We start from the raw sequence: 26,046 nt of genomic DNA on the forward strand, positions 1-26,046 counted from the left end.
TGTCTGTTGCTCTACATATTACTAATAGTTTCAAGACTGTCCTATATTCGCTCATTGTGTGTGTGTGTGTGTGTTTAATCTGCTTATTTGATATATTTTTAATTATTTAATTAACATTTCAATTATTGGAAAATGAAGAAAATATCCATTCTGTTTCACCCTAAACTATATTAAAAATGAAGGTAGTCTTGATGTCTGACATTATGATCTCTGTGAGTATTAAGTCCTATAGCATTTGGGGCAGCATAATTTTTAAGTAATTGCTTCAAAAACTTTTATATAGAACTATAATGCAAATAGCGCATATATCTCTGAGATATGATATGCCATGTAAATGACTAGAATGACTTTGTGGATGAAATTATCAATGAAACTAACACTTATTTGTATTTTATGATAAAACAATCTGTATAAAACACATTGCAGTAATACAACAACACAATGACTGTGCTGACTAAAGTTGGCCAGGTTAGAGAATTCTATCCCGGCCAACTTTATGCTTTATCTAAATATTATAGTGGATTAAAATACATTATTTACAAACCTTCTAGCAATACATCACATTTTCTTAAAGTCTGCAAAGCATTACTAAGTTCTGTATCTTTATATTGTGTCTTTTCATGTGATCTTTTTGGATAATTTTCATATCTGGGAAGAAACAAAATTATTAATTAACGTTATATTTAAAAACAAAACAAAAAAACAAGTAAACAAACCCCCCAAAGTATAGCTCAACTCCTGTATAATTGAGCCAATTACCATGTTATGTAACAGATAAAGAGTTTTGTTAAATTAATATATATTCCTCAAACCAGATCTCAATAAAACTGCCAATAATAATAATTCAATATCCAGAGAAAACAACCTTCTTTTATAAACCTTACAGCTCTATTGGCTGTAGATGATTAGAGCACTGAACACTGTGTTTATTTTTTATGGCTTAAAAAGATATCTTCTCTATTGCTCACAGTATTTGGAAATAAACTTTAGATCGGTATCAGTAGCCGAATCATATGTAATGGGAATGGCATATTTGTAGCCTTGCCACAATAGCAGGAAATGCAGGGCCTAGGATTCAGTAAATCACCCTGTCATGCCCAATTTAAGGGGTTTTCTGAGATAAAGTTTTCTCAGTATTCAAATGAGAACACTTGCAGCCTGGTGGACATGTATGAATAGAATCCAGAGTTGAATTTCCATTTCTAAATTGTCCTAGACCAACAGGATTATAGGCCCTTATAATTACAAGATTATATCATTAGATTCAAATTTTGATTTTAAAAAATACACACTTTCTTTCCCTCACTACTGATATAAAAATTCACAAATCAAACTCTCACTGAAATGGTAAACCAGTATTTCAGTTGTTCAAGACTACAAATAGTTCACAGGATTGAAGGCCCTGGGGGGAAATTTCTAAACCTCAGATCAAATCAGCTCAACAATAATGGCAATAGTGATTATGATGATGTTGATGTCACCAAGCCCTCCATTCAGAAAACTAGAAGTGAAAAAATGAATTTGTTGAGGAACAATTTATTTTACTTTACTACTGATACTTGGAAATAAATAAAACTCATCATCATCATCATCATCATCATCATCTCTAAATGAAAAAAGCTTCAGTGCAGAACGTATCAGATTGCAGTTTTATTTACTTCCAGGTCATGCTACTTTAAGCTACTTTAAATGGAATTACTTTTGTAAAAAGTTTAGAAGTTTTGAACTATAAAATATGTACCCTGCTTCCCCGAAAATAAGACCTCCCCGGATAATAAGTCCAATTGAGCTTTGGAGTGCATGCGCTAAAATAAGCCCTCCCCCGAAAATAAGCCCTCCCAAAAAATATTGCAACACAGCAGCAGCCATGAGGTGACCATGCTCACCACTTCCTGCATCTCAAAAATAATAAGACCTCCCCAAAAATAAGGCCAAGTGCTTATTTTGGGGGTCAAAAGGAAATAAGACCCTGTCTTATTTTGGGGGAAACACGGTAATTGCTTGGGTATACTGGAACATATTACTTATTCTATACCACACAAAGCTAGGCCTAAAAACTAATTAAATAATAACATGCAATAACTTATTATACTTTTATAAATAATTTGCTTATTATCTGCATCATAGTACAGGTACTTTTAAAGAAATGGGTTAGCGACATAACTCACAAGAGCTATTTCTTATAATGAGAGAATAAAGACAAAGTTATTACAATAATTCTGTAAAAACAGAATAACATTAGAGAAAGGAATAGCCTTAAATAAACTTATTAAAACTGTCTCTTTACCAATTCAATATTGCTTTATTAAATACATTTTGTCAGAACCACATGAGACACTGAAAAAGTATGAAAACTATTTAAGTATACATTGAAAAGGCTAATCCCAAGAAAAATAAGACATTTTTAAGATAGTGGTACAATTAAAAATAATTCCATTTAATTCAAATGCTAGAACAAGTAGATTACAAAGATATAGTTTAAAACTATTTGAAAACACCTCAATAATTGCAATCTATCAGTATTTAGAACCCTCATTAAAATATATATTTTATAAGATGAAAAATATAATATATCTTCCTAGAAGACAAAGAAGTTATACTGAAAAAATGACAATTCAAATTCTATAGTTTTAATAAATTAAGATAAGCTACTTGTTCTCTATCTTCAGAGAATTCAGACCTTATTTTTTGATAACGTTTGAAGGTTTCTATTTTATTTCAATGCTAAAACATGAATCTATTAGGAAAATTAGGTTTGTCAACATGGAAGTCTTTCCAGTAGAATATATTATAATGAAACTTTGAGTCTATATAATTTTTTAATCTTTTCCAATGATTTCCTATGTCATCCACAGAGCAAATGCTCCAATGCGACCCTTTAAATCAAACCAATAAACTGCAAAAAAGAGCTCAATGAGCATACAGATGTCATCATAAGCACATATGAAGAAAGGCTGAAATGTAACTAAAATTATTTTCTACTTAGATAAATTAATATATAAAGCATGCATGAACTTGTTCCAGCTGAACTCATGCATAATTTAGTGTTTTGTTGTTTAACTGTAGCTTCAAATATATATTCCTATATGCATTAGTTTGAAACTCTACTTTTAGTGATAAAGAGGAATACAATCAATAAAACACTGTTTTGAATGACATACCTTTTAGGAAAAATACAGCTTTGTTCAGAACTTATTGTTTGACATGATTTTAGGCTGGAAATAGATAAGGAGGGTTGTTCATCTGATTGCAGCTTGTTAGCATCAGATAATTTAGCATCAGTTAAATGTTGCTTTTGCATGTATTTTCTTCCTGTTTTTGTCCTCAGAATATTCGTCAAGATAACTTTAGGTTGCCTGCTATACATATAATAATTAATAATCTTCAATGCATCAAAATGGTGAATTGTTATATTGAAACTGTCTAAATAATCTCAAACTTTCATTTATCATAGCTCCCCCCCCCGCAAATGTTCAAAAATGAATGAAAAGAGAAAGTAAGTGAAGTATTCCAGAAGAAAAATTCAGATATGATCAATTAAAAATGCTATTGATGGTTTCATTGACTTTCTGTTGACACTGGTATCAGCATCATAGAAAAAAATAAGCATGCATTGCAATGCAGTAAATAAAATGAGAAAATCCACTTTGAACAGAGGAAAATGTTCATCACAATCAAACCTTACTCTCAAATGAATGTAAAAGGTCAATAGAAAAATCCTAATTAAATTGCCATCAATTTAGTAAATTATTGACTGGTCTTTTGAATTAGAAGAAGTATCTGCAATAACACACACATACAAACAAATACTTATTTCTTTCTGAACTCTGTATGTAGGATTATCTATAAAAACTATTCCTAAAGAAGAACATGTTTTCAAATTTGACTGCTTGGTTTAGAATCATAAATTATGGTAACATTACCATGGGAAGGAGAAGGTTTGGCATATTAAAAGGTTCTGCTGCACAATGCCAACGTGCACTAAGACATCTGTTGATCGCCAAAAAAGTATTTGCAGACATTCTGCATTTTCAATTTTTTTTTAAGTCTTCTGCTGGGATGCTAAATTTCTATGTAACATCAAGGGATCTACAAAGGAAGAAGCCTGCTGCTATTCTTATTGTCTTCTTCGGAAATAGAATTGAAGAATTAGTTTAATGAACACTCAAGAAAAAGGTTAAAAGAAAAACAGTTGGGGAGGGGGAAAAGGGAAAAGAAACTGAATTTTCTTCCAGATGTTAAGCTTACAATTCTTCCCCGATATGAACTGTCAAAGAGATGTAACTTTACAAATTCCCTATCAAATGAAATAATTCTAAAAGGAAATTACATGGATGCCTCAGGAAGATTTAGTGAAGATATTAAAAGTGAAAAAAAAATGTACTGTGGAATGCTTATTCATGAGACACAATTGCATACAATTATTTTAATAACATGTTGTGTTATGTCTAAGACAGAGTTAATTAGACATACCTTTCTGATAAAAAGAGGGATTGGTGAAGAGGATTTAATATGTGCCATATCTCTAGAGTGTCAACAGATGATGAGGTTTGTTGATTTGACTGCAACTTGATAGCATGAGATAAATTAGCATCAGTTACAAACTGTGCCTTTATATATTTTCTTCCTAATTCCGTCTTCAGGACATTCGTCAAGATAACTTTGGGTTGCCTGCCATACATGTAATAATAATGATAGCAAATAAGGAAGTCGAATTAGGATACATGAATTCAACCAAGTGTCCTTCATAAGCCAAATTATTTCAGCTAAGGATATTTATTCTACTCTACAGAGGGAAATTGCTTCTACATTTTCCTCTTTGACACAGCTTTATTTGCTATACATTTGCTTGGCCACTGTAGTCTTCTTTCTCTTCACATCAGTAATGACTGAAATTGTTACCAAGGTTTTGCATTAGAAACATATTTTGTGATAGCATGTAGCCATTGTCATTGTGCCTAAATGACAGAATTGAATGTCTTGTTTAAAAGATTCTGAAATTACTGTAGAAATAGCCATGATCTAACTCTACAAGTTGTCAATACAGAAATGGTCACAGAATAACAATGAAAACCCAGTAACTAAAACTGGAAAGAGGAACTATCCAAAATTGGAATCAGAATTTCCGCTTAATTACAGATGTATCTTCTTCGCTCAGTTCTGACATTAGCTTAGTCTACACTCTTGGTCTTTTTCAATTAAATTCAGAAATTCAGATGGTTAATTGGGCTGTTTAGTAGTACTGAAATGACATGCATTCAGCAACTTAGAATTGTAATCCAGAAATGAATTTCAAACTCTAGAAGTTATGAATTTTACATGTAACAAAACCTAAGTCAGTAACTAGACATCTCTTTGATCTTTGTGATCAAAGCATAAGTCCTATAGATTTTAGTTATAGGATATAGTTCCGCCAAAATCAAATCAGCAAATAGAGAACACTTAGGGTAGATGTGATAAAATCAAATTTTGGTTCATATATTCTACACATTTGGGCAAAAAAGTAAAGCAAAGCAGCTGGGCATAAAAGACACAGCAAAGACTCTTAAAAGTACTTTTTAAAATAGATGTGCAAGCCTGGAAAAAGATTCATTAACATTAATAATTTAGAAAGATGCTTTGTGCACTACAGATTTTGTTCAATGTACTAGGACATACAATTATTGGTATTACAGTAAAGAGCTACTAGTTCCAAGTATTTTCTAATTTGTCATTCTCTGAAGTCCATCTTGCCAGCAGGCTGAACTGAAAAACTACATCATGGGGAAAAAATAAGAAATCAGGTTTCCAAGGGCCTTGATTACTGTTAGGGCTATGCAAAAATTCAGAAAGTAGTTTTGAATGCATTCTATAGATATAGATGGGTGTAGCTTCCAAAGCAGTTGTAAGCAGTTGAACCTTGAAAAAAGCTTCTGCTTTAAGAATCTGTAGAAGTATTTTCATATATGCTCCTGAATGTTGCAAATTACCTCTTTTGACTGCTTTGTGTAATTCCATTAAAACCAGCTATATAATATTTCCTTTGTCAGCATACATCATCCAACCAAGAATGAAATACTAATACTAGTCTTATTATCTACAACAGTAACTGAAAAGTATGAAATAAAAATATCATGAGTATCCCTGTGCAAAGCTTAATGAAAGGGTGGATAACTTGAATCACAAGGACACATAGCAGTGGTGGGATTCAAATTTTTTTACTACCAGTTCTGTGGACGTGGCTTGGTGGGCGTGGTGTGGTTTGGTGGGCGTGGCTTGGTGGGTGTGTCAGGGGAAGGATACTGTAAAATCTCTATTCCCTCCCCACTCCAAGGCAAGGTTACTGCAAAATTCCCATTCCTTCCCGATCAGCTGGCACTCGGGAGGCAGAGAATAGATCGGGGCAGGGGCAGTCAGAGGTAGTGTTTACCGGTTCTCCGAACTACTCAAAATTTCCGCTACCGGTTCCCCAGAATGGGTCAGAGCGTGCTGAATACCACCTCTGCCACATAGGTCCCTCAAAGCCTAGAATGCAGTTCCCAAGTTGCTCTAAAAGATATTGGAAATGTGACAGAAGATATTGCCTACAATCAAAAAGTTCCTGACTGAGATAACATTGGAGATTTAGAACAAAGTCTACTGGTATGCTAAGTCAGTATTTCTTTTTCATGAGATTCAGATGAAATAGTACAATTGCTGAATTCCTTGTTCATGATAATGGGCTGGATGATATTTAACAAATCTAAGCCGACATTAGTTGAGGCAGTGATGCTACCAATGGTTTATTTATCTGTCCAGGTGAGTGCTCTGGATGGAACTTCTACCCCCCCACTCCCCCCAAGGATCAGTTTCACAGCTCAAGACTGATTCTGAAACTATTCTTGTCTTTAAATACAAAAGTAAGGTCTGCAGCCTTGTTTTCGTTGTCCACGCCCTCATAACCTCTTTAGATGACTACAAGATGTTTAAGAGTTTAAGCATTTCAGTTAGTATAAATGTGGATCAAGAGTATTGCCTGAAATTGGACGATAAGAACACCTATCATTTTGTTATGATATTCACTGGCAATTAGCGAAGAAGTTATACCAGAAGGGGGTATGGTTCAGATGGTTGATGCCTGAAGGTATGTTAATATTCTGGGAGGATACAAGAGTTAGAATTAACACAACCACAGAGGCTCAGGCCTTTATGGAAAAAAATAAAGTACTCCTAGATAAATCTGATGATTCTACACCAGACCTACAGGACACGGGAGGGGCCGGAGCCCTGCTGGCGGGGGGAGAAGGGGCAATACTAAGAAAACTCAGATCACAAAAATGAGTAAGAAAATCTGCTTGATATAAATTGATTGAAATTATTATTTGAATTTACATGCTGACAAAATATTGCTATCTAGTATTAAACTGATTTATGTATAAATGGAAATTATGAGCACGGGGGGTGGGGACACCTCCTACATATTGTGACTGCCAAAATTTGTAACTTATTCCACCACCCCTTTCCTTTTTATTTTTTTAAAAACCAATAAAACTTTGTTTAAAAAAAAAAAGAACACCTATCATTTTGTTATGATATTCACTGGCTCCGAATTACATTTGGTTCCATTTCAAAGTGCTGGTTTTAATCTATAAAACTCTTCATGGCTTGGGACCACCCTATATGAACAAATGCTTCTTCCCATATTCTGATCCACACTGTATGTAACTTTCCAAGGAACTGCTCCTTATGGTCCCTCTTACTGAGATTACTTAAGAGTGTGCTTTGTCAAACATAGTGCCCCAATGTTGCAATTTCCCCCCCAACAATATGTATTGGCATGCCCTTAATATTTTATTAGTACCAGAAAAATATTTTAATTCTCTTAGGACTTTCAATAATATGTTAATCCTGCCATGGTTTTAATTTTTTTGCTATTTTGCAGTATATAGTATTAGTAATACTTGCAAGATCACATTGCTCATTTTTCCAAAGGAAAAGAGAAGGAAAAGATTCGTTCCCTTCTTTGAGTCTCTCTCTTTCCCTCTTACTTTTTCTCATTCACTGCTGGAGGCTTCCAGTTTAAAGCAGTATTTTGCAACCATGGCAACTTTAAAATATGTGGACTTTAACTCCCAGAATTCCCCACCCAGCATTTTGGGAGTTCTGAGAATTGAACTCCATTTCAAAGAAGCCAATGTTTAGAAATACTGTATTGTTAACAAAGCGGAATGGTGTAGTTATTCTTGTAGATATAAGATCACAAATGAGGAACAGTTTGCATTGATTACTAAAAGGAGAAAAAAAGTTTAAAAGTTTTGGAACTGGAAAGATCTCCTCCTTCTAGTATTTGCATATCTTTGCTTCAAAGGTCTCCATTGACAGGGGGTTGTAATCTAAACCCATATGGAACTGTCTGAAAGCATTGTAAAACTGATCATCACCTCCAAACTGGCAGATGCTAAACATATATGATTCTAATATACTGCTTTGTTTATTACTGATTTCAGTACCTGTTTTGGTACTGTTGTACCTAGATAAAAACAAAATGATTTAATTAATTAATTAATTAATTAATTTGTTTGATGCCTAATTCCAACAAGGTTAGACTTCCCGGTAATGCAAATTTATTAGGAAGCAGGAATTAGTAGGAATAGTAGGAAATAGGCATATATTCAGCTGATTCAAGTTGCAATCTGATACGTAATTTAATCCAATAAAACTACAGTTTTACAGTATACTTCAATATTAATCTACTCAGGGAAAAATATTTTTTCAGATGATGCAAACATGTCACATCAGGCATTGTTTACCCAACCATTCTTTTTTAATGTGAGAGAAAACAGAGATGTTAGGTCCATTTTTGTCAGTGACTGTTACTTTTTTAATAATATATCTATTATATTACAAACAAGGCATCAATACCACTAGAAGTAATGTACATATTGGAGGACAAGCTGAGAATCTTAGGTTGTAAAATACATCCCCAAAATTGGTTTTGGCTTATCCTCAAATGGGCTTATGCGTGAATATATACGGTAATACTTTTTAAAAGTATCTCTATGTACTTGTGAATAAACTCATCCACAGGTAGCTGGCTCATCTCAAGGACTAAACTAACTCATGGATAAGCCAACTGTGAAAATTAAAACACATGGCTTATCAGCGATAGCACATTTTTCATAGTATTTTCATTAAAAATTTGAGGATCAGATTATCTGCAAATGGGTTTATCCACAAGAATGTACAGTAAGAGATTATGGTACTTATTTTATTAATTTATGAAAAATCATCAGCTCACCTCATTACTGATCTTTCATCACCAATGCTTTTACTCTTCCAGTTTAACTGAATCCTTTTATTCCTTGATCCTGATGCCCACTGAAATAGGGATGGAAAGAGATAATGTTTCAAAACATGTAAAAATGTTTCAGAAAAACTGAGCACAAGATACATTTTGAAAAATTACCAAACTTGTAACATAAATTGATATACAGCATTCTTGTTTAATAAACACGGTGCTGAATAATAATTTGATTGCATAATTTCCATTTCCAATGGATGGAAACTAATCAAGCAATGAATCAGAAACTTCCTAAGAGTGAGGACAATTAACCAATGGAATGGCTTGCTTTCAGAAGTTGTGAATAAAATCTGAAGGATTGACAACCTGCTTCTTATGAATGTTCACACTGGCTATTATGGCAATTATGAGGATTGAAGGGCATTTACTTGAATATGCTGTTCTGGAACTATGAAGTTAAGGTCAGTTCTAAAACCATGATTTAAGTTCCAGGTTTATCTGAAAATAAGCACCTCAAGTTATTTTCTTCTGCTGCTAATAGCATCCGATCAAGTGTTGTTGGCTTTTTATAGAAACCATGTGTCTTTGTGTATTTCTCATATCTCGATTGTATTTGTAGGTTTGGCACCATGCTAGGTCCACCCCTTGGTTTTGTAGTTCCTGTTTAGTTTTAAGTTCCCCTTTCTCATTCAGAATATCTTTATATGTTATGATTTTTTTCCAAGTTTACAACATTTGGATGTATCAGTGCTTCCAACACCTCAAGTTATTCTCTTGAAAAACTGGTCTGTTCTTGAATACCAAATATTGCACTCATACAGTTATACAATTACCGTATTTTTCAGACTATAAAGATGCACCGGAGTATAAGATACACCAAGATTTTGAAGAGGTACCTTTAAAAAAAATTTTTTTGCACTCTGCAGGCCATCCAAACCCTCTGAACTCCTCATTTTTTGTAAAAAAACAGGGCATGCAGAGAGTTTGAGAGGCCTGCAAAATGCTTCTGGGGGCTGGGCAAAAATGAGCAAAAAATGGCCCCTTTTTGCAAAAAACAGGGCATGCATAGGCTTTGGGAGGTTTGTAGAGTGCTCCTGGGGATAGAGGGGCAAAAATGAGCAAAAAACAACCCATTTTTCGCTCGTTTTTGCCCTCCCCAGCCTCCAGGAACACTTTGCAGGCCTCCCAAACCCTACGCACGTCCATTTTTGCGAAGTGGGCGGGGTTTCAGGAGGCCAAAAATGCTGTATTCAGTGTAGAAGACGCACCAATATTTCATGCCCTTTTTTGGGGGGGGAAGGTGCGTCTTATACTCCAAAAAATACAGTACACCTTTTAAGTCATTATATAATATCTAATTTTAAGAATATGGCTAATAAACGTATCCAAGAGTAGTTCTTAAATTCTCCAAAACAATGGAAAAGAAAAAGGCTATTATTTACCCCTTGAAATGAATTTTGCCATTGGTGAATTACTTCAAATCTTGACAATGGAGATTGAATATGCTCATCATCTGGCTGTGTGTTTGATCTTTTCTTTGGTATTCGATACTAATAAAAAAATTCATTCATAGTTGTAGATCAAAAGAAAAAAAATGTAACAGCACAAGAAGAAAAAAGATTAAAGGACAAACTTAATGCAAAGCATTAATATATTATATTATAGAGTAATATATCATTTACAAAGTCAATAGACATTTCAGAATATTCATTATATATAGAATTTTAATTTGCCTTAAACAGTGACATTACAATTCTCCTTGCATTATAATGCAGTAAATAATTCACTAATTGTTATTTATTTTATGTGCATTTATTTTCCATCCTATGTGATATACCACATTGTCAAACTCAATGAAAACTTACATTTTGTGGGTATGAAGATGATTTTCCAGATCCTTCCATAGTTGCGGCTGCATAAGACAGACAGAAAACAACACCTTTATGTATCGTGCCATAATTAGCACTTCCAAAAAGAACTAATTAAGATTCACACAGTAACGTTAGGAGACATTATCTATTTCCCACATGTTAAAGGATGTGTATCTCTTGTGAATTAGTAGCCTTCTCTAATGGTTACTTTTTTCTAAAACAATTCATAGCTCCACGGTAACTGCAGATCATAAACTTGTCAAGATATAACATAGAGATGCTTATTTAAGTTGCACTGATAAACAAATTTCTTCAATGGTTCTCATCATGTTTCTAGGCACAGTTCAGATAATCTTTTGCCATAATACCAACAATCTAAATCAACAACATTGTCCCTTGTAGGGCAAATGTGAATTACAGCATGATATTTCCGGTACCATGCCAAGCAAAGGCATTTTTATTCTCCTAGGACTCATATTATGTACATTTTAACATTCACTCTTATCCTTGCAATTTTTTTCCGTCCATTCAATTGTGTCTGATTCTTCACCTGGATAAACCCCTGCAGTATCCTTGGTAAGGTTTTCCATAAGTAGTTTGCCATTGCCTCTTCCTATGGTTGAAACAAAGTGACTGGCGCAAACTCACCCAGCTGGCTCTGTGTCCAGAGGGGACCAAACTGGTGAGTGACTGTCTGGACAGGCAGACGCCCATACAAGCAGGAGATGGAGATGTACAACTGCGGCCAGTCAGCTTGGAAGAGTGATCTGTGACAAGACCAGCTAATAAGGTACAACAACTCTGATGAGAAACAGTTGCCACCCCTGCCAAATCCACAGATGAGAAGATCTGAACACCAAGAGGCACAAGCAGGCTCGTCGGAGGCTACTCAAGCGGAGGCAGCCTTACCCCTCCTAAGAAACACCAGTTGGGCTGCTTTAAGCAGGTAGAGGGAGTTGAGTGGTTGTCAGAGACAATTGTTTTTTCAGTGTGACATCTTCAGCTTCTTGCCTTACTCCTTTGCTTCATCTCAGAACTTCGCTCCTGTGCCATGGTTCATGCATTTTCCTGGGACTCGTGTTTGGACTTGGACTTTCTCGGGGAGACCTGCTCTTTGCTTCATTGTCCTTCAGAACTGCTAAAGCGAAACTGTTGGCATCTTTTTTAGTTTGCTTGCTGTCATTTTGGCTTCGTTCGCTTCAAGCTTGTGCCTTGCTACTTTGTGGCCAGCCAGACACCTCATTGTTCCCTCCATTAGTCACATTCTATTGGTAAACTCCTGTTGTCCTTGTTAGAAGATGTCTAGTCACCGAGGTCGCTACAAATTGTGGGAAATTGAAATGGATTTTGGGGGAATGCTACACAGACGTTAGTTGTGAAATAAACATAATAAATCCCTCTCAAGTGCTACTTGTGTGAACTGGATATCTGTATCCAGTACTTGAGGGGCTGTCATAGAGAGGCGACAATTGGCTTGCTCTCCGTAGCACCAGAGGAGAAGTAGTATTGGGCGGAAGCTTATTAAAGACAGATCCAACTTAGAAGTAAGGAATAATTTTCTGACAGCAAGAACAGTTAAGCAATGGAATACCTTTCCTCCTAGCGTTGTGGGTGATCCATCACTAAGGTTTTCAAAAATAGACTGTTTTCACTATAAAAACATTTTCTAGTGGGAAGGAAGCCACTCAATTCATGCCTTAAGCTTAGGAGATTTAATTAATATGCTATGTCTGAATATACGACAGAACTAAAGCTGAGATGGAATCCAATTTGAAGAAAGAAAAGAGTAATTAAGCTCTCCTTTTACCTTTAGCTTATACATAAATGCAAATTATGTTTGCTGATTTGATTTAATAAGCACATTATGGTAAATTAAAATGAATAATATTGTTTGTAATGTTTGTAAAGATGCACCAATAGATATCTGTTGTAAGAAGGAACGGGAAGTTCCAATGTTATTTGTAAGTGTTGTGTATGTTTTTGTCAATGTGTATAAGTGTTTACAATAAAAAATTGAAAAAATAAAATAAAATGAATAATAAATTAAGCTCTGTACAGCAAAAAAAAAGCAGAGGAACTGAGAACTTTTATTGTCCATTGTTGTTAAAAATATTTAGAGAGCTATCTTGCATGGGATGGGGAAAGGGTTGAACATTTCAACTACTCACTCAATGTCTATTTCATTCCTTGCATATCTCATGATGTTTGTGTGTGTAAAAGAAAGTTGAGGTTTCCCTTTTCTTCTATTGGTTTGAATAACAGAACCATGATTATGGTAAACAAACTTTTACAAATCATAATTTTAAACTGAATTAAGAAAGGACTCAGCCTCAATATTGCCTCTTTATTCACTGTCTCTGTGTTATGCTAAACCTAATCAAACAGTATGTGTGCAAACCTAGTGTCTCAGGCCAGCAGTTGAAAAATAGGATAAAGGGAGATGCAATTGTCATCGCCTTGTAGGAAGATAAAATGTATATGTTTTCGTAGATTTTCACGGGTGTAGGCATGCTGGTCTTGTTGTATTCGGGTCTTTTCCCGTGTATCTTACACAGGGAAAGACCCGAATACAACAAGACCAGCATAAAATATATAGTATATATATTTTAGTATAAACTATCTATCTATCAATCAATATACCTGTAGTAATATATAGTACATCACTCCTGATATATGGTTTAATTCTTAAGATCATATTTTATAATTGATGAATAACTGGAACTTAAACAGCTTAAATGATACAGGTGAAGTATAGCACATCAGAAGCCATGAGCCTGAGAAACTCTTCCTAAATATATTTATTAAATGTATGGTTCCAAAAAGAACCGAAGACAGCCATTCATTCATTCATTCAGACAGGCTTATATCCTGCTCTAATAGTCAACAAAGTGAGTATTCACTTAGATATATGAGATTATGTAGTAAATCTTTCACTGGAAGAAATATCCAGGTCCAGTTCCAAGTCGAGAGAAAGGCAATGGAAATAAAATGGAGGCTAGAGGCAGATTGGAAAGAAAGGTCCTTTATTGATGAAGAGAACCACCAATCACATGTGATTCTGGGACAGCTAACAAAATAGAGTTTAGAGTGGGTGGGTTTTATACCTTCTGGATTCCTATGGGGTCATTAGTGGTCATGGCTGACTCTGTAGCAGGAGTGTCAAGCTAGCGGCCCGCCGGCCAGATGCATCACACACAGGCCACACCCACTCCAGCTCTACAAAAGGAAAAATCATCACAAAATGTCACATGATGGCAACGTGAGGCTGTGGGTTTTGACACCCATGCTCTATAAGCAAAAGGGGAAATGCAAATCTCAGATGTTTTTCTGAGCTAATTTTGCCAAACTTTGGCTTGATTGTGTTGCTTATCTGAAGTTTCTGCCTAACCCAGTCCTTTAGGGGAAATATTCTATCCTTCCTTTTTAATATTCCCCCAAGTATTTCATTTTTCCGGGGGAGGGGAGTGTTCCCACACTTTCTTTATGACATGCTGTATTAAAAAAGATTACTTTTAGTTTAGTGGAATTTCTGCAAGATGATAACATTCAAGCATCATATGGAAAAAATATTACACACACACACACACACACACACATATATAAGATGATAACATTCTCTCTCTCTCTCTCTCTCTCTCTCTCTCTCTCTCTCTCTCTATATATATATATATATATATATATATATATATATATATATATATATATATATATATATATATATATATATATATATATATATTTCAGTAGCATTGTCAGCACATGCCTAATCAAAGAGAAAAAAAGTTAATATCCTTCATATTGAGAAATATTGGGAAGGGGGGGAAATCAAGTGACACACAAGATTAATATTGGAGAATACAATTACTATCCTGAAGTATTGCTGAAGGAACATTTAGCATATAACAAAGGAAGATTTGCAATATACATTTGCATCTATACAGGCATTAAAAATACATGCGGTTGCTCGTTAGTTCAATGTGAAACTTGCCCAGCACCCCCAAAGAGCCTAGCCCCTGAATTTCCTGGCCCATGGTGTTAACGTCAGTTATTTTGGTCTACCCTTTTATCTACTGCCAGTTGGGGGGATAATAACCACGCATCAAAAACACAAGGTCTAACTCACGCCAACTGTTGACAGAATAAAGAACCTGTTAAAAATTCTGCGTTCACTGCAGCAACTTACACGGAGTTCCTTATAAAAAACTGAACCACCTAAGGAAACGAACAGGATGAGACTAACGGCAGCAACGTATGCCTTTAAAATGTAATAAAACCGTACACTTGTGGTCGTCGGGGTGTGAGTTTCTTTCTGAATGTAGAAAATGCACAAACCTCCGAACTGGGATGCGGAAGGAACAGAACGGGCTTCATGCCCATAAAAAAAACACGGAGGTAACCGCGCTGTAGTTACCATCCATCCACCAAGGGATAAGCGCTATTAGCCTGCCCACCTCGCCGTTTATGGGGCGCACCATATTGCCCTGCCGAATGCTTTAAAGCCCTCCGCAGAGCTTCCTCCGAGGCTACCTCCGCAGAATCCACTTTCCTCCCGAAGGGAGGCTCGCAGCAAACCCTGAAACAGCTCTAACTGCGACCGATCAGCCTGCCTATGTTTCTTTTTCCCTCTCACCTGAGCGGATTGAAGCCCCGCTACCCCTCCGACTGCGCTCGCCTTTGTTGATTCGGATCGCCACCGGCAGACCGCTGCGCCGCCTCGCGTAGCATTTCGCCCGCCCCCTCCCCCACTTCCGGTAGAGGCGCCGCCCTTCGGAGCGATGTGGCTTTGAAAATCGTTGCGAGGGCTTGAAAGCCGTCGCTAGAGGCTGCAGTCGGGCTTCGTCCAGATGGGTCCTCCTCGGGCATCCGGGGCCAGAGTTGGTGCGGAGTTGTTTTGCGTTTCAGGGCGCTTCGGCTCCGCCCTCGCTCTCTGCTATCTAAGTACGTAGTGTAAGTCCTCCAAAAGAAGGCGTCGTTTTGCACTTCGCCAACACCGGGATTCAATCCTGGCTTATTTTAAAACGATTTCCAATTAAGAATTTTTTTTTTTAAAAAATGGGGTTTTTAATCCGTTACAGAGAAAGTTGGGGAAAAATAACTGAAAATCCCACATGAGCTGTGGAGTGGAAGATAAACTCCTCCGCAATGCCAAGTCTAAAAACCAAGCGACTTTGTATGACCTGCAATTGGATGGAGTTCTGTGAATTGGTCGTGAAGGTCTTGTCCACTTGAGAGTAAATTATATTTAGTGCACGTTACAGAGACAGGTGTGTATAGAATTGTGATTCAAAAGATTGAGTTAAGCTTAGAAAATAGTTGAGCCTAAGAATTAGCTATTACTCTTCCTTTGAGAATATTATCTTCAACCCAGTATCCCATTTACCCAGGGGTGTCCAAACTTGGGAACTTTAAGACTTGTGGACTTCAACTCCCAGAATTCCCCAGCCAGTGCTGGCTGGGGAATTCTGGGAGTTGAAGTCCACAAGTCTTAAAAGTTCCCAAGTTTGGACACCCCTGCATTTACCTAAACTGCTTTGTTCATGTTGGTTTTCTTCAGAAAAAGCAACCACTGTTCTTTAATTATGAGTTGGTAAAAATGCAAATCAAGGCAATCAGTACAGCACTTCAAGAAATAACTTATCTTTTACCAGAAATCAATCTGAAACATTTTCTTAAATTAAAAGCTCTAATTCTGGTGCTTCTAGATAGATAGACTTTGATATTATTAATAAATGGGCTTTAGTCTCACTAGAAATGTATCCAATTATTGCTGTACTGAGGCAATTGTAATGAAGAGAGGCGTTATTTCTCCATAACAAAAGTTAGATGTCACTCTAACTGAAAACAATTTTTTAGTGGACAGGAAAAAATATAAGAAATAAATTAGAAAGGGAAAACCTGTAAATGGAAGATGACCTTTTGGGGTTTGCAGGCTTCCCTTTGTGAACCAAAGCAATTATAAAATAAGGTAACCCATAAAAGCACTCAACTTTTGTCAAACTTTTAAAATCCTAATATTGTAATTTATTTTTCCAGATTTAATTATTATTATCACTGAAGTGATTTGGCTGAACTTTGCAGCTAGTTTGCAGTCTCTTATGGCTGGCTTTAGATTTTTTTCCCATTACCTTTGTTCACAGTCCTGGAAGATATAATTTTCTTAGCAGTTATAAATAATTCTAAATTGTGCACATGCATTCTTCAAATATCCATATCTTTCCTAGATAGATGGCTTTAGATACATATTTTAGATACATATAGATTTACAGCCCTGAATTCAGAAGTACCCATTAAATGCTCTACATAAAATATCCCAAAGGTGTTTTTAAGAGGCAACTGGACTTTGAAGATGTTTCACTTATCATCCAAGAAGCTTCTTCAGCTCTGACTGGATGGTGGGGAATGGAAGGATTTATATTCCTTGAAGACAGCTGGTCATTTGCATTCTTTTAGAGAGTCCTTGAAGCTACTTGGAGGTCCTCAGGTCACCTGAGTAGTGCAATAGAGTGGAGCCTTCTCGAAACTGCTGAAAGTACTATGTTGTGGAGCTGTGTGTTCTGCCCTGTGTCCCTTCACTGTTGGAACACAGGTGCAGGCTGCTGGGGATGAGTCTGTGTTGTCTCCATCTCAAACTGAAGCACAAATGGTTCCTGAGTCTGCATTTTTTCTGGAAATCCATTCATACTCCTGCACCATACATGGGTATTCATTCCAAAGTGCATAGCTAAATGTCTATGGAGATTCTTAGTCATCCATGTCATGCTTTTCCCAAAGGTGCTTTTTCAAGAGGCAACTAGACTTTCTTGTTTTTCTTTGAAGACGTTTCGCTTCTTATCCAAGAAGCTTCTTCAGCTCTGACACACACACACACACACACCATCCAGTCAGAGCAGAAGAAGCTTTTTCCATGAAAAGCCAAAGAAAAACAAGAAAGTCCAGTTGCCTCTTGAAAAGGCACCTTTGGGACAACCATGACCTGGATGACTGAGAATCTCCACAGACATCTACTGTACATAAAATACATTAAAAATAATATAAAAATATAGGCAAGAGTTTACATTTTTATGAATTGTTAATGTACATTTTTGCATTTCAACAAAGCTGGCAAATACAACAATTAACAAAGGAGTGGTGTAAACATTTATAGCATAATTATTATATTTTAAATATGAGGCAGATAAAAATAATTGTCTCAATACAACAATTTTAACAATGCAATTTTAACAATACAATTTTAAGTCTACTTCAGTGTAACACTATTTTCAAGTGTAAGCACATTATACAGATCTAAAAAAATGTATTTTGATTTTAAAAAGGAACACTAATGTAAAAAACTATAATAGCTTCTGTCATTACAGCCAAACTAGTATTGGAAAACAACAGAGTTCTACAACTCATCACTTTGCCTGGGTCTCATTTAAAGAAGTTCCTGAAGCATAGTAGATGAAAGTGTATCCAGAGGTCTTTGCATTATTCAAGCAAGATGAATGTAAGTATGATTTGCACATATATTCAAGGTTTTTTTGAAAATTGTTTATGTGTTAGAGCACATTATGTATTATGTATTTTCTACAATAAATAAAAATATTATGGTTTTAGGATTTGATAATTAGATTTGTTATGACTATAGAAATATTGGGTGTTTCTATTAATATTTGATATTTTATATTGGATATTTTTAAGAATTATATTTAAAGTTAAAATAAGTTATTTGGTTAAATAATTTTAGTGTTTCTTGGACTGTTTAGTATGTATATTGTTTATATGTTCTTTTTGTTTTAATTTAGAGTAAGAGCTTATTTTATTATAATCTCTGAGTTTGTTTGCTTGCTTTCAGGCATTTCATTACCCAACAAGGTATCATCTTCAATGTGATAACACTAGTAATGTTACATCTGAAACCTAATGCATTTAGGTCTGGCCAACTGAAAGTATCTCTGCTTTGAGTTTCTTGAAGTAGAAAGGGCAGAAATAAACAGCAAGTTCTAGCCAAAGATACTATATGTATTTTTGAGTCATGCTGATTTCAGAGGAAGATGAGAAACAATGGCTTGTTCAACTCCTCCCCTTGAGTCAATATGATTTAAGTATTACTTTTCAGATGTTTCATAATCATATTCCTAGAGGTTATAGTTCTAATACAATTTTACTGTTTTTTGACAATATATGAAAAGCAATATTGTATTTTTAATAAAGATACATTTTTTAAAATAAAACTGTTAGAGAAACTTGAAAACTTTTAAGAAGTAAAATATGTTTTAACATAATTTCTTTATTTATAGTGGCTACAAATGATTGAAGATGTGAGCTTCAGGAAACTAATAAATAATTCAGAGTGCCCAGAAAAACTTAAATACGACTTTAACAAAAATGGTGAGCTTAAGCATATAGACACTAATGAACCTTTCGTTTTTAATTATGAGAATTCATATAAAGATAATCACAAACGTTACCAAATTCTTGGACAGTTAATAACTCAGTATGTTTACGAGCTCCTTGAAAAAGTTTGCAGTCTGCAGAAGATTTACATCCCAACATGTATGGCAGACAGCAAAATTTGTAGTTTCTTTTTCATGAGTGAAGATGCATTGACAAATAGTTCAACTTTACTTGTCCTTCTTCAAGATCGAGGGACATTTCGTGCAGGCCAGTGGGCACAAAAGTCAATAATACATGAAGGCCTTCAACAGGGATCTCAGATACCTTTCATTACAATGGCTCTGCAGAACTCTTGGGGAGTGATTGTTTTAAATCCCAATGACAATTTTGTGGATCTGAAAATAGAACCTGAATCTTTAAGCCTTGTGGAGAATGATGCTATTTGTCCTCTAAATTTCTCATGGGCAGTCCCAAAGAGAAACAGCAGTAACCCCGAAGAACATACAACCTATGTTTGGGATCACTTCATTTCAAAGACATCTTCTAGAAATGTGGTCTTTGTTGCCCATGGCTATGGGGGATTGATTTTTATCAACTTACTCATGCAAAGAACTTTGGAAGTGATGAACAAAGTGTGTGCCGTTGCACTTATTGACTCTAAACATCACATGAAACATCAGACACAAGACAATTCCGAGGTACAAACATGGATATGGAAGCACTGTCAAGAGTGGGTATCAAATAGTAAGCCTATAGATAGGTCAGTAGACTACCTTATGAAAATGGATTGTCCTATAGTTTCCACCGGATCTGAAAAGTACAATATGGCTCCATCATCTAGCCTGCAGTCCATCTTCAAGTATCTAAAGAATGCACTGAAAGCTAGTACTAAAGACAATTTCAGCCGATCACCTATTGCAACAAGGAGCAAAAATGCCATGAAAAAAAATTAAGAATATATGTTTTTCATAGTTTCTTCATCAGAAAAAAAAGTATTCAATGCAAATGCCTAGGCACACTCTTAAGGTAAACTATTTTATTTAATTCATTATTTCTTTTCTTCCCCTTTGGCTGAAGCTTATATTATATTATATAAGGTGCAATTTTGAATTCCATAGTCGGGCTTTAGTTGTTGAAAGGATATTTTGTACGAATTTGTAATTTAGTGACAGTTTTTTCTTTCAATGTCTTACAAATAAATTCTTTGACTAAGCTTTTAAAAAACTCTCATTTAATCTGAACCATCAGTAAAACAATCAAAATGTAAGTAGGATAAACATCAGAAATAGGTTTAAAATTTTGTTTGAAATATTAGTCAATTACTTGTACTTCAAATTAGCATAATTCTAAATGTTTTGAACCTTAGAGTACATGTATAGTATATATTCAAATCAGCATAGAAATGTTGAACATTTCACAAAAATTACTGCTTAAAATTATATTTATTTGACAGTGTCACATCAAATTAGATTGATCTTACTAACTGTTAATATTAAGACTTTTTTAAAAGTTACTTTTAAAAATCTCTTTTCTCTAGATTATTATCTACATTTTCAGTTCCATTTTACTTGAATAATGTTCTTTTCGTTCAGGTTGGATTTAAATTTCAATTTCAGTCATGAACCAGCATTAAAATAAAGTAACAGATTAAAATGCACATAAATTTTATATAAAAATTTCAACTTTCTAAAAAGAATGAAAATACAGGTTGAAAAAATGGGTCCTTAAGGCGTTTTTGCAGGATTGTAAAAAATGTAGATTGAATACCTACAGAAAATGCATTCTAGCATGACAGAAATGCATGACAGAATAGACTGAATCCCAAAACAATCACCAGATGACTGATATATGTATTGAAAAATGGACTGTCTGGCAATCTTATAAGTGAGAATCATGCATATAAGCAGACAACTTGAGTCTAGATGATTTAGGGTTACTGATAATAATCAGCATGTTATATGTCCTCTAGGAACTGGCAGACAGTGCAGCCAATTCCCAGAGGGACAGACAAAATGCTACCTTCCAAATAGTCTTTGAACAATCTTCTGCTGCATTTTGAACATGAAGAAGTTTCTAAGCTAGTTACTATAAAGCAATCCGATATAACCTGAGAAAACAGGATGTAGGAGGGTTCTCAAACTATTACTTTTTTTCTGAAGTATAGTCCTGTCCTCTAGAATTTAGATCACGGGTGTCAAACTCGTTGCATCACGTTGACGTTATGTGATGTTTCACGATGGTTTTCCCATTCACAGAGCTGGGGTGGGCATGGCCTGCACATGATGCATCCAAACCAAAGGCCGCCAGCTGGACCGCCCTGATCTAGATCATGATCCTTCAAAATAAACACCTCCTGCTTTGTCTGATTTTAATTTCATTTTATTATCCTGCATCAAGCTTACAGTATTATCCCCTGTGGACATACATTTCAAAAAATATTGCCCTTTCTCGTGACTGAAATAGAGAAAAAGATTTGGGTATCACCAACCCATCTGCAATGCCTAGCACCAAACTAGACTAACACAGTCTGTTAGTCTTACAGAAATGACTGATAAATCATCTATTAGACCAGTGGTTTTCAACCTTCCCAATGCCGCAACCCTTTAATACAGTTCCACATGTTGTGGTGACCCCCAACCATAAAAGTGATGTCTCGGTTCCTAAAACCATCGAAAATATGTGTTTTCCGAAGGTTTTAGGCGACCCCTGTGAAAGGGGCGTTCGACCCCCAAAGGGTTCCCGACCCACAGGTTGAGAACCACTGTATTAGACTAAGGCTGTTTTCAAGTTAGTTTGAAATATCTTTAGATGATCTTTCTTGAAGCTGATTAGTCACAACCTCTTTATACCTTTTCCCGAATACAGGAGGCTAACCTACAATTTAAGAGATATAGTAAGATTTATTAAGGTCTAAATAAGGCATTCTGTCCTTTCTCAATGGAGTATTATGTCAGCTAGGCCACAGTGAACACATGGGCAAGAATACAAATACGCAGTGAACTGTACCATTCCAAGCAGCTTTCCCATATTCCCCAAAATTACAAATGTATCTAATATTAATCTTACAATTACTGACAACACATTACCGTAACTGATTCTAGAATTTGAGTTTTCTCAGCTGCAAAGATTTTTTGCAAAGATCCCATTAAAAATATCACAGTAAGTCTTAGCTGCTTAGAGAAAACTTGAAACAGCTTTAACTAACTACCTGGGAAAATTTTGTTGGATAGAAGCTGGTTGTGCCATATGCACAGAATAAAATGCATATTTGTTGTACATATAGTTGCAGCATAGTACTCGATTGTTGTGCCTTAGTAGTTTATGATGAATCTTTTTCTGTATTCTATATATTATAAGCTTAATTTTGAAGAGAACTAGAGAAGCTGTTTAGGAGGTATCCTGTCTCTCTCTGAAGAGTTCCCTATTCCAAGTGATTGACAAAATTACTTTCATAGCAACTGTAAAACTCAAAAACTCTTAATGCCACCACCATTGTGCTTTGTGCAAAAGACCAGACCAGCATGAAAACAGCAATGTGACTCACCATTGGAATAAAAAGGATAGCATTATATTTGTTTAGGAAGCTATGAATTCCTGGAATGCACCAAATAGCACCAGAAATGTTTTGTGGGATTTGGCACCAAGATTTGAATCTATATGAAATCTCTTGGAGAAATAAATTGTTGCTTCAAGATAAAATTTCACCAATATGATGATATCCAGTTATACAGCTTCGCCACAGGCTCATTGGGAGATGGTGTAAATTTCCCATGTTGGTCCCTGAAGGCTTTCAAGGAAAAACACACTCAAACTTCATTCTGTATTACAGAATGGTTGTTAAATCATAAGCCTTCTGATTCCAGGATTGTATCATCCTTGACTCTTTACTAGGCTGTACTCCCTGTAATGCTAATTTGCAACCTGGGATCTTTCTGAACAATCAGCTCCTACACACAGCATGACCAGGAGTGCCTTTGTCTGATAAACCAGTTGCAACTTTACCTTGAATATAATATTATCAGATATTATAATATCTGAGGAGGATCACTTACGCCTTCGTCATCTGATTAGATTAACATGGGACTGCCCTTGAACACTACCCAGAAGTTTCAGGTAGTCCAAAATGCAGCAACCAAATTTGGTCTAGTCGTTAAGGCACTAGGCTAGAAAGCAGAAACCATGAGTTCAAGTCCCACTTTAATCATGAAAACCAGTTAGGACACTGTGTCAATCACTCTTTCACAGTCCTACTCACTGCACAGAGTTGCTGTGGGGAAAATAGGGGGTGGTGTGTTGGACATGTTTGCAGCTAAGGCAGGATACAAATAAATAAACCTATGTGCTCAGTGGCCTTGGTACTGTAGAGTTGCACTGGTTGGAGTCCATTTTTCAGTGAGCTGGTCACCAGCTTTAAAGCTCTGAATATTTAAGACACACATCTTTCCCAAATGTACTCTGTCTTATCTAGATGACCACAGAGTCTACAAAAGATCCAGACCTATCAGTCATTATGGCAGAAGGGTGGCCTAATATTAGGTATTCTCAACCGCAGCTCTCCTCTTATGGAACAGTTTGTCCACTGAGCTGAATGTCCCTCCTTGTGGCAATCTTGGAAGCTAATAAGAGCGAGTGTGTGTGTGTGCATGTGTATCGCTCTATCTATATATCTGTCTAAACCAGGGGTGGCGAACACGCGGCTCGCGAGCCGCATGCGGCTCGCGGCCAAAATAAATGAGGCTCTTTGCCTCTTACCATTATTTAGTATACTGTGGCTCGGATCGCGCGCTAAACCCGGAAGTACGGTCGACGCTTGCCTGCACTCCACCAGCTGTGAGCTGGTCGTCGCGTCGACCGTACTTCCAGGTTTATCTCAACAGCGCCCTCTGCTGTTGAGATAAACCAAAAAAATAATGCTTCAAAGTCTAGCACAGTTGCTGCAGAATTCCGGTGAGGTTCTAATGATTGCTCAAATTAATAATAATGGTTGCATATTGAAGCTCTGGGTTCAGGAGCAGCAGAGTTTTAAATAGGAGAAAACATTTAATTGAATTTCCATGGTTAGTATATTTCCCAAAATTCTACGAGTGTTTTTCTCACAGCCTGTAATTGTAATAGATATCAAAGATAATCCAAACTCATATATATATTATAATACATATATTAGGTTAAAGGAAGATAATATTAGGACCAGGCTTTACCCATGTATAGGTTGTACTCGATTTACAATCACAATCTCGTCACTGAGCAAAGCAGTCATTAAGCGAGATATGTGACTGCTTTGTTTAATGACTGCAAGTGTGGCATTCCTGGTTGTGGTCATCAAGTAATCTTGTAGGTTGTTAGGTGGACAGAGATTCCACTTATTTATGGATTTAAAAGTTATACAGCAGCTCTAATGGGTTTATAAAAATTTATAACAAAAAACACCTGACTGAGCATGTTATATTATGTGTTTAATATATTATTGTTAAAATTATATGCTTTTGTGTGAGTGTTTGTCTGTTTTGGCAGGTCACTGCGTGGTGTGGCTCTCTGACTCTCACAGTTTAAAATTTTGGCTCTTTTTGTCGAACTTGTTCGCCACCCCTGGTCTAAACCCTATCTAGAGTCAATATATACATACATATACATACTGTTCTGTCCTAGGCTTCCTGAAACAATAAAAAACCCTCTTTATTTCAAAGGCTGAGAATTATGTTCATTCACAGCCCGTAATGAGTCACAAATAGTTGTAAAGAGTCCAACAATAGTCTGTCAAAGTCTTTCGGGATAAGGCTGATAAGCACCCACCTTTATCTTCCTTGAAACACTGCCAAAGACCTAATTGGCAATTAGCTTGCAAGGCCACAGACCATAGTCAAAACGGAGCTTCAGACCGACCAGAATGAACAAAGTTGCTTCCTGCAAAGGTGCACCTGCCTTTGCTTCTCCTTTATGTTCTATGGGAGGGGCCAACCAGCTCCAAGCCTTACTCCTGAGTTGTCTCTTTTGTCTTAACTGTTCTTGCCTTCTGGCAGCTCTGCGTATGCAAGCTTTGGGAACAGGCTCCCCCTGTTCCTCTGCCTCACTGATGTCCTACTCTGGAGGCTCCAGAGGCAGCACATAATTTCCAGATGGCCATGGCTCCCTCTCTGCCTCCGATGCAAAACCCTCGTCTGAGCCTTCCCCAGACTGCAGGAATGGCCCATGCTCCTTCCCAACCTACTCACTGTCCAACTCTGTTGTCAGCTTCGCAGGCCGCGGGCGGAACACAACACATACATATACAGTATGTATGTATGTATACAGATCTTTGCATTTTTCTTATTAATGTTTTAAAATGGAATTGCACAAATAGATAAACTAGCAACTCTCTAATCAGTCATACTATTTTATGAAATCTAAAACTGAGGGACCATACACAAATTAAATTCTCACCCTATCCTGGGGTTATGAAGAAAAGGAAAGAAGAATAAAGATCTCTCCAGGCATCGGGATTTCCGGTTCCGGCGGCTACGGCGACAGGCAAGCCTTTGCCTGCTCCCGCTCTCCCGGTGGGCT

The 26,046-nt window shown here is 36.1% G+C and overlaps 2 protein-coding genes across 11 annotated transcripts in view; one reads left to right on the forward strand and one right to left on the reverse strand.

Moving 5' to 3' along the window:
- SENP7 (SUMO specific peptidase 7) overlaps window positions 1–15,860 on the reverse strand; it is a 48,083-nt gene extending 32,223 nt beyond the window's left edge. For 2 of the 9 annotated variants that reach the window (XM_081950209.1, XM_081950211.1), the window contains exons 1-8: window positions 15,761–15,859; window positions 14,235–14,346; window positions 11,125–11,171; window positions 10,702–10,809; window positions 9,257–9,336; window positions 4,474–4,671; window positions 3,162–3,359; window positions 545–648 (exon numbers count right to left, since the gene is read on the reverse strand). In XM_081950209.1, the coding sequence (XP_081806335.1) occupies window positions 545–648; window positions 3,162–3,359; window positions 4,474–4,671; window positions 9,257–9,336; window positions 10,702–10,809; window positions 11,125–11,163 (727 nt within the window). In that variant the 5' untranslated portion in view covers window positions 11,164–11,171; window positions 14,235–14,346; window positions 15,761–15,859. The other 7 variants (XR_014175161.1, XM_081950205.1, XM_081950206.1 and 4 more) reach the window with 7 other exon arrangements.
- Window positions 15,861–15,906: 46 nt separating this feature from the next.
- LOC309390654 (putative protein ARB2BP) lies at window positions 15,907–20,719 on the forward strand. Of its 2 annotated transcripts, none has more exons than XM_081950217.1 (3): window positions 15,907–16,077; window positions 18,486–18,616; window positions 19,410–20,719. In XM_081950217.1, the coding sequence occupies exons 2-3, from the start codon at window positions 18,611–18,613 to the stop codon at window positions 20,457–20,459; spliced, it is 1,056 nt and encodes a 351-aa protein (XP_081806343.1). In that variant the 5' UTR covers window positions 15,907–16,077; window positions 18,486–18,610; the 3' UTR covers window positions 20,460–20,719. The 2 variants fall into 2 exon arrangements, with proteins under 2 accessions (XP_081806343.1, XP_081806342.1); XM_081950216.1 differs by having other exon boundaries at window positions 15,912–16,068.
- Window positions 20,720–26,046: the final 5,327 nt, after the last annotated feature.

Source organism: Natrix helvetica (genome assembly GCF_964273705.1).
Source record: "Natrix helvetica genome assembly, chromosome: 4".
NCBI lineage: Eukaryota > Metazoa > Chordata > Lepidosauria > Squamata > Natricidae > Natrix > Natrix helvetica.